We start from the raw sequence: 20540 nt of genomic DNA on the forward strand, positions 1-20540 counted from the left end.
CAAGATTGCTAAACGGCTTAAATGCATACAGCAGCGTACAGTGACTTGCACGGTTGCCAGATAGTGCTGCTGTGCTTGCAATGGCTGTGCGTGTGCCAACTTGTGCGTGTGCCAACGTGTGCGTGCTGGTGTGTGTGTGTGTGCGCGTGTGCCAACGTGTGCGTGCTGGTGTGTGTGTGTGTGCGCGTGTGCCAACGTGTGCGTGCTAGTGTGTGTGTGTGTGTGGCGCGTGTGCCAACGTGTGCGTGCTAGTGTGTGTGTGTGTGTGCGCGTGTGCCAACGTGTGCGTGCTAGTGTGTGTGTGTGTGTGTGCGCGTGTGCCAACGTGTGCGTGCTGGTGTGTGTGTGTGCGCGTGTGCCAACGTGTGCGTGCTGGTGTGTGTGTGTGCGCGTGTGCCAACGTGTGCGTGCTGGTGTGTGTGTGTGTGCGCGTGTGCCAACGTGTGCGTGCTGGTGTGTGTGTGTGTGTGCGCGTGTGCCAACGTGTGCGTGCTGGTGTGTGTGTGTGTGTGCGCGTGTGCCAACGTGTGCGTGCTGGTGTGTGTGTGTGCGCGTGTGCCAACGTGTGCGTGCTGGTGTGTGTGTGTGTGCGCGTGTGCCAACGTGTGCGTGCTGGTGTGTGTGTGTGTGCGCGTGTGCCAACGTGTGCGTGCTGGTGTGTGTGTGTGTGTGCGCGTGTGCCAACGTGTGCGTGCTGGTGTGTGTGTGTGTGTGTGCGCGTGTGCCAACGTGTGCGTGCTGGTGTGTGTGTGTGTGTGCGCGTGTGCCAACGTGTGCCTGCTGGTGTGTGTGTGTGTGTGCGCGTGTGCCAACGTGTGCGTGCTGGTGTGTGTGTGTGTGCGCGTGTGTCAACGTGTGCGTGCTGGTGTGTGTGTGCGCGTGTGCCAACGTGTGCGTGCTGGTGTGTGTGTGTGCGCGTGTGCTAACGTGTGCGTGCTGGTGTGTGCGTGCTGGTGTGTGTGTGTGTGTGCACGTGTGCCAACGTGCGCGTGCTGGTGTGTGTGTGTGCGCGTGTGCCAACGTGTGCGTGCTGGTGTGTGTGTGTGTGTGCGCGTGTGCCAACGTGTGCGTGCTGGTGTGTGTGTGTGCGTGCGCGTGTGCCAACGTGTGCGTGCTGGTGTGTGCAATAAGCATTGCTTGGCATGTTGGTTGCCCAACGCCGAGCCGCACTCCGAACCGCCAGGCCTCCCCTGTCAATGCCGATCTCTCTGCTCCTGCTGCGGCTGCTGCTGCTGCTGCATCATTCTCGGAATCCAGAGCCAAATTCTAATAATAATAATATTTCTTAATGCGCTTTGTTTGCCCATAAAGAGCCTCGCCGAGTCTCAAGAAGAATTTCGTTTTGTTTTCGAGAGGGTGCCGCTGCATTGGCGATGATTTTGGTCAATTTGGCCGGTACCTGCTAACGGGTGTTTAAATCAATCAAGTCTTTATTTCTAGAGCACGATTTCGTGCAAAGGATGCCATTCAAAGTGCTGTACAGATTAAAAAAAAACTAAATTTGTGGAAAACCCCGGCGAAAACCCAACACGAATGGGGGTGGGTGAGGGTAGGTGTAGCGCAAGAAACTCCATACAGATGGGTTCAATAATCCATCAGCCTCCTGACCACCTCGCATTCTGGACATTAAATCACTAGTCAGGCCTGTCGACCCTGGCATTGTACGTGTGTGTGTGTGTGTCCGCGCCCGTGTAACTTCTTTCGCACCGTACGTAGCCGACCGTACTAGTCGGAGGTTCGACATCTTCAATTGTGACACATCTTCAATCTCTTATAATAATAATGCAATTTATAACGCGCGCAAATTTGCGGACGTAACGGCCGCAACTCAGAGGCGCGGAGCCAAGCTCGGAGTCGCTCGAAAGCACGTGGTTATAGAGGTGAGTTTTTAAGTGTCTCTTGAAGGAGGCGATTGAGGTGATGCTGCGAATGTGCAGAGTGGTGACGGCGTTCCAGACTGTTGGGGCTGCCACCGAGAAGCGGCGCATAGACGTGACCATCCTGGATATTGGTTTCAAGAGGAGGTCCGCGGAGATACCGCCTGGCAGTGCAGTGGCGTGGATATAATAGTTGACCCAGTATTTGCTGGGTGAAATATTGGCCTTTTGAAAGAATGTGCCCACACGTATATTACAATATATCGCTTGGCAGGTCGCCACTTCTGCTGCGTAGTTGCTTGTCCATAAACTATTCCCCTCGGTCATGCCGAGTCATGCCTTGTGCTTGTGTCCGCCTGCCCTTGTTGTTAGGCAGGTAAAGGCAATAAACGCCCGGTGTTTGTGTGTGTGTGATTCACACTTGAATTACTAACGACTTGCACCTTTGAACGGCAGTAACACGGGGACATTAATAATTAAAATCGTTTATGGACTTCTAAGTGAGCCCCATAGCTTCTTGCGTCTTCAGCCCCCCCCCCCGCTCCTCTGCACGCCCCCCCCCAATAATTTGTACAATGATGACGATCGCGTTTGAACTGGAAGCCAAAAGAAACGCGCATGGCGAAAAAGCCATCGAGAAAGATCGCCTTGGGGCGAGTGCTGTATAAGCGAGCTCCTGTTCGGGCTCACACGCCCTGTCCTTATTTTATTTTTTGAAGGCTCCCTAATGTCAGCTGCGGTGAGAATGTTGAGCTCTGGCAGCAGTCGGGGTTCTCATCCTCTGCGTTGACGGCCGTGCCTCCCGCACTTCTCAAGAAAGGGCCACCGCACACCCCCCCAACGTGTTTAACCTTTAACTCGCCGTTGGGTCAAGTGCTGTTCGTGAACGCCTATTCAGGCCGACACGAGGCACGCGTATTCACAACAACGACGACGACAATAGCCGCCATTCGCTGCTAACTGGCGGTGACATCGCCACCGCGGCGCTCGCGCCAGGCTAAGGTGTGCATTTTGGGGAATGTCACGTGAGCTTCAAGAGGGTCGCGGGACAGAGACCCTCCAACCCGCCCCCCCAGGAGCTGTGAGTTGACCGCCCGAGATGACCGTCAGCTGCTTCCACCTGTGGCACCTTCACCGCTCTGCCCATCCTTCCTACAAAGGAAAAATGGGGGTGGGGGGGTGGGTGGCATCGCTGCATCCTCCGTTCATTGTCGCCTGCACGGCGCATTGCACGTGAACGCTCCTTCCTGCGTGCGGCGTTCGCCACGGCTGCGCACGCGCGCACAAAGTAGTGTGTGACATCCGTTCTTCTGTGCACGCGTGGACGGATGGCTTCCCGATAGACGACGTGCAGTGATTGTGTAACTCGGCGCTGGCACAATGCTTCTCCTTTCACCGCCAGGAACTATTCGACGCAGTGCGGTCCGCCTATTCAGGTCGCCTTGCCTTTTTGTCGGATTGCACGCGTGCACAGATTTGTTGGTGCTCGTGTGCCGGCAAGCGTCGAGAGTTCCAGCGTGGTTTGTCCACTGCTGGATGACAGCCTTCATCCCCAGCCCACGCTTTTCTTACCGCGATTCCACGATGCAGCGATCCACCGCAGAACCCCCCCCCTCCCTCCCCCTGACCCCATCTGCAAGCAAGGGGGATGCTGTCATGATGCCGTGCGTTCCCTGGCCCGCCCGCTGCGGCGTCTGTTCCGGTGCCGCGACGCGTCCTGCCAGAGAGGCCCTGCTCACTTTGTTCTCTGTCTCGCAACGCAGTCCCAAGCCTGCAACCAATCCCCATGCTTAATGTGACGGGGGGGGGGGTGGGCCGTTTGCATTGTCGCGGAGAACACTTGGCTGACTGGCTCACTGGTTGGCTGGCTTTCTGGCTCGCTGGCTGGCTCGCTGGCTCACTGGCTGGCTCACTGGCTGGCTCACTGGCTGGCTGGCTCACTGGCTGGCTCACTGGCTCGCTGGCTCGCTGGCTTGCTGGCTCGCTGGCTGGCTCACTGGTTCGCTGGTTCGCTGGCTCGCTGGCTCCCTCGTGCCTCCTTTTCAAGCGACCGAGCTGCCGGGCCGCGGTGGACTGCCGAGCCAGGCCCGGGAACAGCGAAGGTCCTTCGTGGTGAATGGCGGTTGTTGTTCTTGTTGGGCAAAATCCTTCATTGGCCGCATTTTATATTTATACATTTTGTACCGCCCCCCCCAGTCCTGGCCACATCTGCGTTTTTAGAAAATGAAAAATGTTGCCTGTGGGATATATTAAATGCAATTGGAGTTGCTTTATTGATCTTTCCACTTTTGAGTTTCTGTGTCTCAATTTTTTTTGTTTGCCCTGAAGGGTCAAGTATTTCCAGAGAAAGCTGTTTGTGAAAATCTGGTTTTGCCACTTGCGAAATCCCCGCCCCCCCCCCCGATTGCGTAAAACAATGCTCACATTTCCCCCCCCCCCCCCCCCGATTGTTGAGCCGAGGAGTCGCAGAGGTGGTCCGGCTCGTGCGGCCGCCCCTGTTAATACCGCATACGGTCTGTGGTCTTCTTCAAGGTTCCTGTGACATCATTCACAAGCCCAAGGGGCATCGTATAGCTGGTGGCCGGGGGCTGCAGGGGGGAGAGTTGTAATCTCGGGGGGGGGGGGGGTCACAGTTCAAATTGTGTCGTATTGGGAAAAATGATACCGCACATTACTCGCTTGGGATTATATACACTATATATCTAGCGGTGGTCGCTCACCTACTCCGAACACTTGGCAGGACCCTCCTGAAAGGAGAGTCTTGAGACCCGGTGTGGTTCTTCTGTGGAAATAAGCGGAATGGTAATCATAAAAAATACCAAAAATCTTTATTGAAATTATTTTAAATTGTGTTGACATTGTGGTACTGATGGGCGACCAAGGTGAAACATTTCACTGAGCAGCGCTTATGATAATAATAACAACAGGATATTAACCCGGCTTATTCAGCAAACCAGCACTGGTGAAGTATGGTCAACTAATCCCCATAATCGATTGCAGTGTTGGCAAGGCCTTATCCGGCAGTAGAATATGGCAGAGGGTTGTGTATCCTGTTATTTAATGTTAATATATATTGTTATGTAATATATATTGTGAAGATAATTGCAGGTTATATAAACCCAGAGCTGTCAACCCATGCGGTTTAACCCCGTTTTCTTGTACAGGAAGGAAATTGAGTGTTCAGGGCCATACGGCGAACAGCCGCGTCAACACGGAAAACAAAAAAATAATGATACGGCCAAATAAAAAAAGTTGTGGGACGGATTTTTTTTTTTACACTCTGGAGAGTAGCGATCCCCGTAGCAGCTGACAAATTTGATCTGAAATTAAGACTCAGTACAGATTGTACGCACAAGCTACATCTCCAAATCCGGTTTTCCAAACAAGCCACGCTACAGCACAGCGACAAGCGTTACCTCCTGCAGCGAAGTTAGCGATGCCGTGGTGCGTTTACAACACGAGTGTGTGCGTTTACAACATGAGTGTGCGTTTACAACATGAGTGTGTGCGTTCACATCAAGCAGGTGGCAGCATCAGCATACAGGGTCACAGAAGGTAGCGTAATAATTAGCTCGTTGACACCACTTGTCAAAATGAATACGTAAAATGTTTTTTGTTTAGTAACATAATTTTCGTCTTTGTGTTTCTCCCTCGTGATGGGACTTTGTAGGATGAACATTCAGATTTATAAGGGAACTGGGTGACCAATAAGGTCTGAATTGGTCTGTAATAGTGGAGGCACTGATAAGTGATTGCCAGGTATGTAAACCAGAGCCTGGGAGATGCAAAAAGTTGGTGGATCATGGGCGAGTGCGATTGCGAACCCGTTCGCGCGGATTTGTTTCTGTTTGTGCGGTTGGGTTATTTCCGTTTTTCTCCCGCACGGAGCCAATTTATTTATCGTGGGCGGCATCTTCGTGGTGCATTCTACCCACCCGTGTCCCACTGGCAGGGGGGGGGACCCCCTTACCGTAAGAGAGTCTACTGAGAGCTCTGTAGAGCCACGTCAGAAAAGGCACCTCGGCCCAACTCTTTCACACCGACCCAATACGATCTCGGGAGAGGTGGACGTACCCACATTTCACCCCACCGCCGACGCGGACCCTGGTGATTGACCGAGTGAACGTGTACGGGCACTTGGCTGATTAATGCAGGACGCTCATAGCGAAGAGTCCTGAGACTCAGCGATGTTTTCCCGAATAAAAAAAAAATGGCGTTATTATTATAATTTAGTTAGTGTTTGCTATGGGGGGTGGGGGGGTGGCGTTGCAAATGGAATACTTTATATGGTCGCACTCATTACACACAAAGTGCTTGCCATAAATGAACCACAATACCTTACTGATGTCGTCAAGGAGCATAAACCATCATCACTCGAACTGCGGTCACCCTCGCAGCGACTTTTGGCTAGCCTGTCGAACGAAGATGGTCGCCGCATCCCGCGCTTTCAGATGCGCGCTTCTGCGGCCGTCTGGAACCATCCTTCCGATATTAGGAAGCCACTGGGGCTATGCACTTTTAAATAATCGAGATTGAAAATTCATTTATTTTAGAAATGCTTTTTGCCTTTCGTTTCTTGTCCTTCCCCCGCGCCTCCTATTAGCACGACTGGCTTCGTACAGTGCGAAAATAAGTTTGACTTGCATACATACAAATACAACCAGTCAACCGACTTACCTGAGCAATGCCATCTGCCCATGGGACCATCAGGAGACCTGCGCTCATTCATGCCAATAGCAACCCACAACGCTGTACATTAATTATGTGTAAGGACCAGATCCCATATACGCAGTGCGAAATAAGTTCAACGTACATATGTTAAGGCTATACGAATGGTAACTTCGTCTTTGTGGCATCGGGTTGGGACTGAGCAAGCGGTGCGTGTGTGTTCCTTATTTGCTGGCACGGTGTGAAAGCAGTTCACCGTACATACATACGTACGTTAAGGCTTCGTGGCATCGGGCTGGGACTGAGCGAACGGTGCGTGTGTGTTCCGTGTTCGCTGGCACGGTGTGAAAGCAGTTCACCGTACATACATACGTACGTTAAGGCTTTGTGGCATCGGGCTGGGACTGAGCGAGCGGTGCGTGTGTGTTCCGTGTTCGCTGGCACGGTGTGAAAGCAGTTCACCGTACATACATACATACGTTAAGGCTTCGTGGCATCGGGCTGGGACTGAGCGAGCGAGCGGTGTGTTCCGTGTTCGCTGGCGGTAGGTGCGCCCGCGGGACATCGTGCGGATCGTGCGCGGGCGGCTGGAGGAGCGGGGCATTGCGGTGCGCGACGTGCGCCTCAACGGCTCCGCTGCCAGCCACGTGCTCCACCACGACAGCGGCCTCAGCTACAAGGACCTGGACCTCATCTTCGGCGTGAGCCTCACGGGGGAAGCCGAGTTCCAGCTCGTCAAGGTGCACGTCACGCCACGTCACCCACACGCTCCCCCCACCACCACCCCGGCAGCGATGCGGCGATCCGTTGTGTTTCCCCGTCGCACGCATGTGATTACATTTTTCTTCCCACGTGCTCCCACACGTATAACGCTGATTAATTGGCCTGATACCAACTCAGTATGTTGAGGAGCGCAGAGCTTGGGCAATTGTTGGTAGCGCCTGCTCAGCATCGCTGCTGCTGCTGCCTTCCCGCTCATCGGTGTCAGCCCCTCTCTCTCTCTCGTTACGAGAGCGAGGTGGGATACTGTGCAGCAGTGGTGCGTTACAAGTTGACTCTTGATATTAAGACCATTCTCCACGTGTGCACCTGTGTCTGTGTGCCATTGTGTATGTGCTGCAGCCCGTTATTATTTTGTAATTAATGGATTAATTAAAAACACATTTTCGTTGTTGCAAGTCTATTTAATCCAGCAGTCATTATGGGACCGCTATGCGTCGTTACACTCCAGTGCCGTTGCCTCTGCCGTGTTTTGATGAGAGAGTGCCAGACTAACGCTACCACTGTACCCTCCCCTACCCCCACCACATACACTACCACCACCACCACCTTCATCATCACAACCACCACCTCCACTAACAATACCACCACCATCGCCACCACCTGCCAACCCTGTCCACCACCATTATTCTAACATTCGCCGTCAATTATCACCACCTCTATTAACATCACTACCACCACCGCCACCTTCATCACCATCATCAACCACCGCAACCAACCCGACCCCCCACCCCCACCAAAACGCCTACCCCCCCCACGCCTACCGTCGCCGCCTCCGCCGCGCACAGGAAGTGGTCCTGGACTGCCTGTTGGACTTCCTGCCCGAGGGCGTGAGCAAGGAGAAGATCGGGCCGCAGACGCTGAAAGAGGCGTACGTCCAGAAGATGGTGAAGGTGTGCAACGACACGGACCGCTGGAGCCTCATCTCGCTCTCCAACAACAGCGGCAAGAACGTGGAGCTCAAGTTCGTCGACTCGCTGCGGCGGCAGTTCGAGTTCAGCGTCGACTCGTTCCAGATCGTCCTCGACTCGCTGCTGCTCTTCTACGAATGCTCCGAGCACGCCATGTCGGAGCGCTTCCACCCGAGCGTGCTCGGCGAGAGCATGTACGGCGACTTCGGCGAGGCGCTGGAGCACCTGCGCGGCAGGCTCATCGCCACGCGCAACCCCGAGGAGATCCGAGGTGCGCGCTCGTGTCTGCGTGCGCTCGTGTCTGCGTGTGTGCGCGCGCGCGCGTGGGTTGTGGTAGTGTAGCGGTTGGCGCGTCGCGCTACGAACCCGGAAATCTCTGCTCGCGGCTGACGCCAGTGACGATTATCTGAACTGGGCCTGGGCCTCCCCTAGGTCGTCTCGGCCTCAAATGAGTACCTGGTGCGGTGTGTGAATATCGCCACTGGGGAGACAAAGGCGGCCGGGTATCATTTTGGCAGCACCACCAACCCCGTGTGCCATCCCGGCCTTCATATTTGTTTGCTAATGGCACTTGCCCCGAACGCGCTTGCGAAGTGTATACAGCGGGGTGAGTGGGTTCCTGTTTGTGCGCGCGTACATCTGTGCCCGCGTGCCTGCGTGCGTTCACGCATGAGCACCGTGCGATCCAAAACGCTTTAAGCCTGCCCGCGAAAACTGCCTGGCGCCGAGCCTAGCGATAAAGAATGTAGGCCGCGACCTCGTCATTAATAACGCTGCTCCTGCTCCTGCTCCAACCAAACCGCGTCGAGTTTGTCCGACCGCCAGCGAAAACCGCACGGGGTTGGTGGGCGAGGGGAGGAGGGAGTTCCCTTCCCCCCCTAGGCGTCACAACGCCATTAGTTTCCTCCGAGCTCTCTGCGTCACGCTGGCCCACGTGCGCGCGTTCGTCCACGCATCGTCCACGCGGCGACGCGTTGGAGTCAACGGCGGCGCTTTGGTTTCTAACTGGACGAACGAAGCGGTTAGCCCCGCGGGGAACATTGAGGGGCGCGTGCGACCGCCGCCCATCATTGACTGGACATCTGTGAACCTTGGCTGGACAGAAGGTCCAGTCAACGGGGCTAACGGCGGCTGTAGGTTCACAGATTTCCAGCCAGAACAACTATTTAAACTGTTTTTTATTTTACCAGGTTATCGGGCCCACTGAGCTGTATAGCTCTTTTTCAGATGCCACCTGGTCACAAAGGATAGCTTATCATGTGGAAACGTATAGAAGCCAAATTCTATAAAACACCAATTGATTCTAAATGTGGAGGGCCCGGAAAAAAATGTACAAGTCATATTTTGGATCGAACCTTGAACCTCCTGTATACCAGGCGAGGGAATTAACATCTCGCCACCGTGGCACCGACTGGACATCTGTGAAAGAGAGCTTTGCAGCTAACCGGATTCCTTCAGAATAAATAAATAGTCTGATTCTGAGTGACGCCACCCATCGGAGTGAGCGGGTTGGCCCGAGTCCTAGGCCTAGTGAGGGATGAGTGTGCTGGGGGGGGGGGCGTAGTTGACTCGGTACGAATTCACGTTGGAATTTTCACCGTGATTTTTATATTTACAATAAACCCATGTTTATTCGACACACATGGCCTTGCCGAATTATCCAATATTCCGAACTATTTACAATCGTACCCCCCAGTGCCTCCTGCCCTAATAAAAAATAAAAATCCAAATTTGTTTTCCAAACTCTTCACACACCCTGCATCAATTATATCCAAAACTTTGGATTTGTCTCGCAGACTAAGGGATTTATACTTCAGACCCTTTCCATTTATTCTTGATGTCGGCTTAGAGGATTGGCTTGCACAGAGTGCATAAGCAAAGTAAAGTCCATAGCAACAGGGTCTGCACTAACGCTCGCCACGCGCGCTGCCACTGGACTGAGTCGTCGTTTTGGCCGTGGTGCATGGCGTTACTCCGCGTGTATGCCGAAATTGGACAGTTAGCTCGGGGAAAATTCGGCTTGTCACCAATAATAGACAGTATATGCCGAAAATGCAGCCGTGCCGAATTATCCCCAATTACGAATGATCAAATTACCGAAATAACGAGGTTTTGCTGTACATGCACACGTTTGTGCCGCCTACGTTACCGTCTTGAGTTATGATGGTCGTGGTGATTCGCTGTTAGATGTTTTTGTATGTCCGATGGCGATTTTTTTTGTAGGTCTTTCTCGCGCGCGACAGAAGTTCAACATCATACGAAAATTGGTGCGCAGCTGAAGCAGTAGTCGATTGGCACGTTTGTTCAACTTTATTAATCGGCTGTGTCGGTCGGAGGAGGGTTAACGACACCCACGCCCGACCGCCTTTTGTCTCCCCATTCGCGATGTTTACAAACCGCATGAGGTTACTCTGTTGAGGCAGAGTTGACTAGCCGGAGGCCTGGGACGGCTTCGGTTAATCGTCACTGGTGTCGGCCGTGAGCGGGAATCGATCTCGGGTGGCGTGCCGGGTTCGGAGCGCAAATTGAGTTGGCCCTCCTGAATAACAAATCTCGCGGCTCCGCGAGGCCCTGCTGGGTAAATTCGGCGTTAACGGTAACAGACTTGCCGACGTTACTACGAGGCGTCGGGGAAATAAGCCGCGCTTCGGGAATCTGCCCGCCCTTCGAATGCCGACGTCCGCGCCTCACTCCTCCGGCCAACGCAGGCCGCCCGTGTTCTTTGTCCCGCCGGGTGGGGGGGGGGGACACTTGAGAGGGCGATGCAGTGCCCACGACGTGACCTGCCATGCAGCTCATCGGATACCTCCGGTCTAAATTAATATTCCGATTCTAATTTTGACCTCGGACGACGTCTGGCGAAGAGAGGAGCGCGGTTCGCTCCCTTCGTTGTTGTTGCTTATCTTTTATTGTTGTTAGCGGCGAGCTGCTGTCTGCCCTCCAACCCCCACCGCCACCACTGCCGCGATCTGGTCGTCTGTGGGAAAGAGTGCTTTGTAGCTCATGGGATTCCTGCAGTACAAATACAAATTCTGATTCGGCAGTATTGGCGCTAAGTTCAAGCAGCCCCCACCGTGTGCGGCGTTTTCCACGGCCGTCGGAAGTCGGGCCGTGCCAGTCCTGGAACGGCCCCTTTCCGCTCCTGCGTTCAAACCCCCCACGGCGAGAGGGAATCGACCGTAGTACATTTTTAACGAGTTTCAAAGTACGCTTGGGTCGGATTGCGCTGTCCCAAGGTGTATCAACTTTTATGTCGTAATAATCAAAAACGCAGCCCAGGTGTTGACTGCGGCGTTAGATGATGATGACGATGATGAGAATCCCGACGATGATGATGACGATCACATCGTTCCTCGTGACATCGCCTATCTGCTTCCGACGGGCCGCCTGATATTAAAGCCCCAGCAGCTCGGACTGCAAACGGAGAGCCGTGCGGTTAGTGCGGTGCCAAGGACCAGCGCGTGAACGGGCGCTGAGCCCCCCCCTCTCCCCCCGGTTCACTCCGAGTGGTCGTCTGATGGATGCGACGTTGAGAGTATCCACATCGCTCATCATGGTGGGGGGAGCGGGGAGCGGGGAGCGGGGAGCCAGCAAGCAGCGCCTGCGGGGACTGTGGCCTCAAAGTTGGGTTCGTTCCACTGGAATAGTGGGGGTCCTGTATTTGGGAAATTTCGTATGGAAATAAATTATTTTCGATTTCAGAAAAGTCCACGTGGGCAGCTGACTTACCCATCCGTCTGTCGCTGCTGCGTCGGTTTTCACGGTCGCGCTGTTCCGTTGCGGTCACGATGCGTTTTCGAAGTCCAACGTTTCGCTGCACATGCTTGTAAACATAACGTGGACTGGTGGAACATTGTGGGTGGGGGGCTAGGTTGCAGCTATCACCCCCCACCCTGCCACCCCCAATTTTCTGAATAGGGGTAAGCAATTGACTCTAACCCCCAACTAGTATTGATTGGCAGTGCGTCTTATCAGCAAGCAAACCGTGGAGCCGTTTGATACATTTGTAGTCTCGCCAGCAGCAGAGTCGGTTGTTGCTTGAACCAACCAACTCTGGCATTTCTGAAGCGTCCTTCTTCCCAACGTCCCGGCTGTGGGTCCACGGAATTATGTGTGGCGGGTCGGGGCAGGGGTAGGGGGGTGAGGGGGGCGTTAGGGGTAGGGGGGGAAGGCGGTCGTCGCCAAGTTGGGAGTGAGGGAGGGGAGCGGGCGAAGACGCCGACAGACATCTGGGCCCGACATTAGCGCTCGCGTTCTCACAAGGTGGCTTGTGTCCGCCCAACGTTATTATCTTATCGAGGCTAAGGAGTTTTCAAGGTCTCCCCCACTCCTTTGCCTTATGAATCGTTTAGCTGTTTGGGCCGCTTGTCAAAGCGACGGCGTTTGTCCGATGCCAAACGGTCGTTTTAGAAATCTGGACGCGGATTCGGGTCGGGCACTCCGCTTCGGGGTGGGGATTCTTGACAACACCGGCGTCGGGAGGAGGGGGGAACTATCCGGATCGCGACCCTTGCACGACCGTGGATGTTCTCTTCCCCCCCCCCACCCCCCTTTTCCCTCCCCACGGGTGTCGCAGAAACGCGCTCGCAGCACCGAGTCTGTCTGGACGCCGCTCGGCAGGAAGCGGAGAGGCCGGCTATTTTCTTATTGGCAACGTCTGAAGGAGATGAATTGGTCGAGATGTTTTTGTTGGGGCTGAGCGAGCGCGCACGTGTGCGGCTGGTTGTGCCGAGCGGGCCGAGCGAGCGCAAGGGGGGGAACGTGCATTTTGAGTATCGGCGGAAAAAAAAAACCACTTGTTCTAAAAAAAGATATGAATAAAAATAATGAAATATCGGTTTTTTTCTTTTTCCCTCGTACGCGTGGACCGGAGGTTGCTCGAAGGGTTCGCCGAGCGGTAGTTCTGCCATATCCGCTTCTGTGGGGGGGAGGACCGTTCTCGAACGCGAAAGGGTCGCGCAGTTGCTCCGTGAATAAGTTGGGGATTGATGACGAAGTTAAGTTACGAACAATTAAAATATTTTGCCCCCCGTCGTCAAACGGTGATCTCCGGGTGACCCTGACGACCCTAATTTGAAACTCGCTTTTAATTATCGGCCCGGTTACGTCGGCGATGAGACCATTGGCGTCCGTTGTTTAACCGTTCACTCAAGCCTTATTTTAACAAGAACTATTTGCGCGTAGTCGGCGGCGCTGCTGTTGCGACCTGCTTACTCTGGCAAGCACTTTGCACGCAACACAAAACACGCACGAACGTCGTTCGCGTTGATTGCGTAGAGCAGTTTGAATATTTATATCACAGTTATGTAAGTACGCTTTTTTTGTTTTGTTAATACGGCATCATCATTCGCGCACGCCCGGAATTCGTAACGCTTACGGATTCCTGGCGTGGGGGGTGGGGTTGGGCGTGGGGGGTGGGGTTGGGCGGTGGGTGTTAAGGCAGCCAGAACCAAGAAGCACCGACAATTTTCCTCCAAACTCTAGTCCTGGAGTCCTACATCGCGACCTTTTTCTTTCTTTCTACCGCCGCTCACAAAACCCACTCGTCGCCCTTTGTCCCCTCCGCTCCCCCCCCCCACCCCGTTCAGGCGGCGGCCTCCTCAAGTACTGCAACCTGCTGGTGCGAGACTTCCAGCCGGCGTGCGAGCAGGAGATCAAGACCCTGGAGAGGTACATGTGCTCGCGCTTTTTCATCGACTTCCCCGACATCTCGGAGCAGGAGCGCAAGCTCGAGTCGTACCTGCAGAACCACTTCCTGGGCGAGGAGGGCAGCAAGTACGACTACCTGCTCACGCTGTGGGGCGTGGTGAACGAGAGCACCGTCTGCCTGATGGGGCACGAGCGCCGGCTCACCCTGGGCCTCATCACGTCGATGGCCTTCCGCGTCCTCGCCGAGCAGAACGTCATCCCCAACACGGCCAACGTCACCTGCTACTACCAGCCGGCGCCCTACGCCAGCGACTTTAACTTCAGCGGCTACTACCTGCCGCCGCCGCCGCAGCACGCGCTCGCCTACGTGCCGTCGTACCACCACCACCAGCACCACCACCACCAGCAGCAGCACCACCAGCACCAGCAGCACCAGCACCACCACCACCAGCAGACGTGGCTGCCCTGCAGCTAACGCAGCCGGTGATGCCCCCTACCGTGATGCCCGCCCACCTGCCCGCCCGTCTGCCCCGCCAACCTCGCTGATTGATGACGGACCGCAACAATTACCCCCCCCCCCCCTTCCTCCCCCCGGACCAATGCCGTGATACCATGCGGTCTTTTATTTTATTTTCGATTTTCCTTCCCCTTGCCTACCTCGCTCCCCCCCCCCCCCGATTTCCTGATTCTACCCCCCCCCAACCCCCCTCCTCCACTGCCACTCCATAGTCTCTCCGCGCCGTTGCTGTTGGTTTCTCTCTTCCATTTTACGTCTCTCGGTAAGACGGGCAAAGCAGCAGCAGCAGTGGCGGCAGCGGCATTAAGAACTGTGCGCGTTTGGCAGCATTCCCCTTCATTGAACCGAGATTGCAGAACTGCATGCATCGAGACTTGCACGCCCACACACACACGCACACGACCACACGCAAATGAGTGAAGAGTGACGAAGAGGAGGTTGAGCAAGAGAAGATACTGGGTGGTTTTGCCCGCCGCGCTGCTTTCCACGTGTGTACATATGTAATCCAAGGCTCGCGACGCTTGTGCCAGAAAAACTTCCGCGGGCAAGTTGCGGACGTTAACCGTTTAGCGCTGGTGGAAGTAAAAAACACACTAAACTAAAACACACAAAAAAAACGGAACTCGAGACTTACACGCAAGATGTTTTGCGACCTCTCTTCGGGGGAACTCTCCCGACGGGAAGAAATTATACGCGCAAAGAAGAGGAAGAAGAAGAAAAATACAACAACAAAAAAAACCGGGACACGCGTTGTGAACGGGGGAAAAAAATTTCATAAAAATTTTAATAAACGCTAAAAAAAAATAAAAAAACCCCAAGAGAAAAAGACTGAAAAGGAAAATATTGGCGAGGCAGCCGTGCGTGGCGAGCGCGACTGCCTGTCGCAGGTTGACTGCTAACGCGTCGTCTAGCTGATTAACCACAAAAAAAATATTACCGATTTACAAAGCGCTATATTTTTTGGGGGTGGGGGGCCGGGTCCGCATTTAAAACACGAGGTCGTCACGAGCCCAACGTGGACACCCGACGCTTCCAGAGTTACGTGGGGGCATGCGCGCGTGGGGTGAAATGGGGAAAGCAAGAACGAGCGAACGCCCCGGGGATGCCACTGATTTTTTTTTAACACCCCCCCCCCCCCCACGTCGCGCGATGGTCAACCTTCACGCCGCGGGGCAAACCGAAATAATTCCTCCCCCAACTGCACACAACGGGACGCCTCCCACCCACCCCCTTCCCCGTGTCCCTCCATGCTTGGCCTGTGACCACCGCCGACCCAACCGCGGCACGTACGACGCTTTCTCGGCCTCGTCTGATGCCAAGCCCGGTGACGGAACGGACGCATTTATCAACTCTCTGCGTCGCCGCGCGGTGCGTTCGGTCGCTGGGCACGCAGGGACATGTGGGATAAGAGTCCGTGCCTTCCCGCTGTTTGCGAGCACCCGTGTGCGTGGGTTAGTCCGAGAGCCCGGACCAGAAGTTTCACTTTTGTCGGTAGCAGCTGAGGTGGTGTCACTTTAGCGGTTCCACTTTCTTTACACGGCCAATTACGCGCTCGCCATTTAATTTCAAGCGTGCGAGTGGGTTATCGAGTTCATCTAACTCTCGTTAGCCTACATGAATAAGTCCATGGACTTAACTAGAGTGCTGCCACCTTAGCCAGTACAAATTTCTACTCTGGCCCGTGACACCGAATGATGTCGTCATTTCTGCGCGTTTTCCAGCCTGCTTTTTGTCGCGTTTTTCCTGGCACGGGCGTCCTCTGCAAAGTCCAGTTGCGTTCGACCGCAACGTTTCCTTGCAACGCCTTCGGTGGGGCAGGTGGGGCAGGACCGTGTGTGTCGGTGCGTCCGTTTGCAGCGGTGCCATCGTCTCGCCAGCGCTACCGGCAGCGCCGACGCCGCTACCGCCCGTAGCTGCGGTTTGAGTGCCGTTAAAGGGATGCATACAAATTGACTCTCTCATCTGTGCAATTTTGAAACTCTTTGAATCTTTAGGTTGCACTTGTTTTTTGAGTTGGGAGGTCGAATCCCAACATAGTGTTTCCCCCCCCCCACACCTTCCCTTTCATTTGTTATTGTCGCTTGTTGTTGTTGTTTTTTGCGTAATTGTGTTAGGTAATTTACACAAGTGCTTGCGTTGAACGTGTACGGTACGCCGTTGGTTTTTGAGTAGCTGAGAGAATCGAAGCTGTAACTGGAGGGTGAGGGGGAAGGCCGAGTTTGGATTTATCCATGCCCTCTTCCCCCCCCCATTGGCACATTTCGGAGCCGTGCTGGGGCCAGGCTTACGCCACTCGGGAGAGGCTCCAGACCCTGCGTCCCGAGTCCAATTCAAATATCACGACGGTGCATGCACGTGTCGCAGTTTGGTTTCCGGGCTCGGCTTGGCCAATAACCATTCGTGCTGGCTTGGCTCTGATGTTCCAGTGGGGGTGGGGGAGGGGAGAGGGATCAAGATGTGTGGCAGAGAATGAGACCTAAAATGAAGGTGGCAATTTTTAAGGAACAGCAAAGTTGGCCATGGAATTGTATCGGGTATTTCCAATCCCCCGCGTGGTTGGGTCAAATGAGTGGACAACCGTTGCCAAACCTCGCCTAGAGTTCCACCGCAGGAAAAATCGCAGAATCCCTCAAAATGATCCAGTTACAAAGTCTTACTCCCTCACGCGCTCACCCCCAGAAGTGTTCAGATCCTTCCATGTTTGAGAGGGAAAGATCAATTGCAATCCATTATACTTTTTTTTGCGAGTGATATTTACCGTGCAATTTAGCGTTAAGACAAGAGAAAAGCCCTACATAGATACAGTATAAATATATGTTTACAAAACAAATCGCCTCCAGGTTCTATCAATCGGGAGTAAGACAGGTCCGAAGAGATGACCATGACGACGATAATGATGGTGGTGGTGGTGATGCCCATGATTTATTGTGAGTAGGGACGAAAAATTGGACTTTGGGAAATTGTTGACGGGAGCGCAGTGCATCTTGGGAAGAGACGATGGCTGTAGTGCACCGCTGCTGGATGGTTCTGTCAACGCTGTCAAAAAAAATAAAATAAAACCATCGCGGGGTCAAACGTCGGGGATGTAACGATGCACCGATTTGGTCGCGTTTTTTCGTAACGTTTTTTTGAGTTCGCAAATTCGTGCGTGCGTGGGAACCTGATGTAGCCGCCGCCCCAAACTCGTCGCCACTACGAAATTGGGCTTTGCGTGACCCCCTGCCCAGCCACTTGGGGCCCACTAAAAAACTCACGATGTTCAGGACTTGAGCGAATGGCGACGAACGATCGAATCGCGGTTTCTGACTGCTGGTGGTGGCGCTGGTGGTGGCGGGTACTGGTGGTGTGCGGCTCGTAAACTTGCCATGCGCAGCACTTGAGGTGCTACAATACTTTTGGGCATTATGTTTATGATGATGTTGATGTTGTTTTAGATTTTATTTTAAACTTAGCCTAAGGTGGGGGTTTTCTTTTTTTAAAAATATATACGGGGGAAAAAAAATTATAGAGGAAGGGCAGAAAATAATATTCGTGCTGCCGATGGTCCGACAAATAAGCTATATATGGTAGAATATATTCCAGACACTGAAGAGAGAGAGGGGAAACAAACAGGAAAATATATATATAAATATATAAACCGGGAAAAAATGTCTACGAAGCGCGTTCGTTTTTGAGTTGACGGATTGCAGAGAAGAAAATATTACGGGACCATCGATTCGCTCGCGCGCCTCGCGATAGCGAATGACGAAGGTTTCCATCGATTGCGATGATTCACGATGGTGGGGGCGGGGAGGGCGTGTGAGGGGGTGGGGTGGAATGGGTGACGTCCGATGGTCGACCTCACCCCCCACCTCCCCCCCCCCCCGCACGCGCGTGCGTTTATTTTCAAACGGCGATTTGTAGCAAAAAGTGTCCCCACTAGCGAAGGATTGCGCGCGCTTTCACACTCGCTCTGATCGCGTCGGGGCAACCCACACACCCCCCACACACCCCCACACACCCCCCCCCCACACACCCCCCCCACACACACCCCAACACCCCCCCCCCCCGCACTTCTTATCTCAGTCTTTCGGCGATTCTCAGTGCATGCGAAGTGATGATGAACATGACTGTGTCTGTGACTGCGTGTGTGTGTGTTACTGTGTGTGTGTCACTGTGCGTGTGCGTGCGGTGGTGTAGCGGTTAGCGCGCTGCGCTTCGAACCTGGCAACCCGAGTTCGATTCCCGCTCACGGCGAACACCGGTGACGATTATCTGAACCGGTCGTGGGCCTCCCCTAGGTCGACTGCGCCTCAAATGAGTGCCTGGTGCGATTCGTAAACATCGCCACTGGGGAGACAAAGGCGGCCGCGCGTGGTGTTGGCCATCCACCGCCTCGTGTGCCGTGCGGCCCTTTATAGGTGCTCGCTAACAGCACTTGCCCCTACAGTCTGTTAAGGCTATACGGGGGGGGAACTTTGTCTTTTGTGCGGGGTGCGTTCCTCGTGCCGCTCGCTCTGTCCGCTTCCTCCCCCAGCCCTCCCCCTCCTCAGCGCCCCTCGTCCCCAAACCGGTTCACACGCGGCGAGGGATGATGTCGAGTTCGATCGTAAAGACACACAAAAAAAAGAAATATATTTTGTTATATCAAGACTTTGCCTCGGAGACATTTAGTGAAACATGTAGCGGGTTTCATTGTTCTCACCCCCCCCCCCCCCCCCCGTTGATCCAAAAGTTGTTGAGGACGTGAAGAAGGATCTGTTCCAAAGTATGAAAACAAAAATCGGAAGAGTTTTTTTTTTTTAACCCTTTTCTGGCAATTAAACGGCTGTTAAGATGTTCAAACCACCCCTTTGCAAGGCATCGACATCTCAACGCGTGTTTTTATTGCCAAAAAGGGGTGTAAAAAAAAAACCTTCGCTTGTTATTTTTTTCTTTTCATACTTTTGATACTGGCAAAAACAACAAAAAGTGTCCCTTTTTTAAAGATCAGGCACTCCCCGCAAGAGTTTGTGCGTGGCTGCCCCCCCCCCAACCGCTCCATTTGCCACCAGGACATGTTAACGTCGTGAACCCACGCTGCCTCAGTTCAATGCACTGGCTTTGCTTCCAAGCATTTATTATCACCACCACCACCGTTCCTCACCCTCCTCTCCGTACACTCCTCCTCCTGAAGACCGGTGGAAGAAAACATGTACCGCGCTAATCGGATGTGCGGGGGTTACGGACAACAAAGTGAACACACGAAAAAACTCATTTCTTTAATTTGCAATCTAGATGGTGAGTTAAGATTGCATTGTATAGCTCCAGTGGCTTCCTAATATCGGGAAGGGAAGAGCGTTCCAGACGGCCGCAGAAGCGCGTCTGAAAGCGTCGCGCGGTGCGGTGACCACCGTCTGTGGTTCGGTCTGTCAGGGCCCCCCCTCCCAGCCTGCCCCTCACCTCCCCACCAGCCTGCCCCCCCCCCCCCCCCCACCAGTCTGCCCCCCACTGAAAACCGTGAATAGCCGCCACCATGATTGGTCAACAGAGACGTCCACTCTTGTACGTTGTGCAGGTCCGTGTGAGTGTACAACACTTTCAACGTTTTTGTTTTTTTGTGGGGTGACTCTATTTTTGTTTATTGATGTTGTTGTCTGAATGTAAGATTCTAAGGACCAAAGAAACGGCGCGAGAGGGGGGGGGGTGGTGTCGTTTCCCGCATGGGTTTTGTCTGGGGGGTTGGGAGGGGGGGTGCCGTTTGGGGGCTGGGGGCGGGGGCCTATGTGTGTCTAATTTTGTTGTATACATATACTGTAAGTGCCTGATCACATGACCATTTCATTAAACTCCTCTTTTGGGTCCACTTTAACATTGCCTGTCTCTTTTATTGTTATTGGTATATTTTAAAAAACGCGCGTTAACTCGAGCACAGGGCTCTGCAACCCCCCCAAAAAGCGAGAAGAACCCACGTTTATTTTGAATTCTGTAATAAAAAAATATTCTATGGTTCTTTTCGGTAAAGCCACGTAGATCGAAAAAATAACGATAAAATAATAAAAATAAAGTCAATCAAAATATCACGACGTTTCGATCGCAACACAGGCGGTCTGATGACGACCGCTTGTGTTGTGATCAAAACTCCAGGATATTTTTTAAAAATAATTTTATCGTTATTTT

At 53.6% G+C, this 20540-nt stretch overlaps 1 protein-coding gene across 1 annotated transcript in view; it reads left to right on the plus strand.

Moving 5' to 3' along the window:
• Positions 1-20232, plus strand: part of LOC144733520 (terminal nucleotidyltransferase 5C-like) — a 46174-nt gene extending 25942 nt beyond the window's left edge. The window contains exons 3-5 of the mRNA XM_078615453.1: positions 7094-7285; positions 8114-8507; positions 13825-20232. Coding sequence (XP_078471579.1) covers positions 7094-7285; positions 8114-8507; positions 13825-14360 — 1122 coding nt within the window. The 3' untranslated portion in view covers positions 14361-20232. The remainder of the gene's footprint in view (positions 1-7093; positions 7286-8113; positions 8508-13824) is intronic.
• Positions 20233-20540: the final 308 nt, after the last annotated feature.

This window comes from Lampetra planeri, chromosome 47 (assembly GCF_965212315.1).
Source record: "Lampetra planeri chromosome 47, kcLamPlan1.2.h2, whole genome shotgun sequence".
NCBI lineage: Eukaryota > Metazoa > Chordata > Hyperoartia > Petromyzontiformes > Petromyzontidae > Lampetra > Lampetra planeri.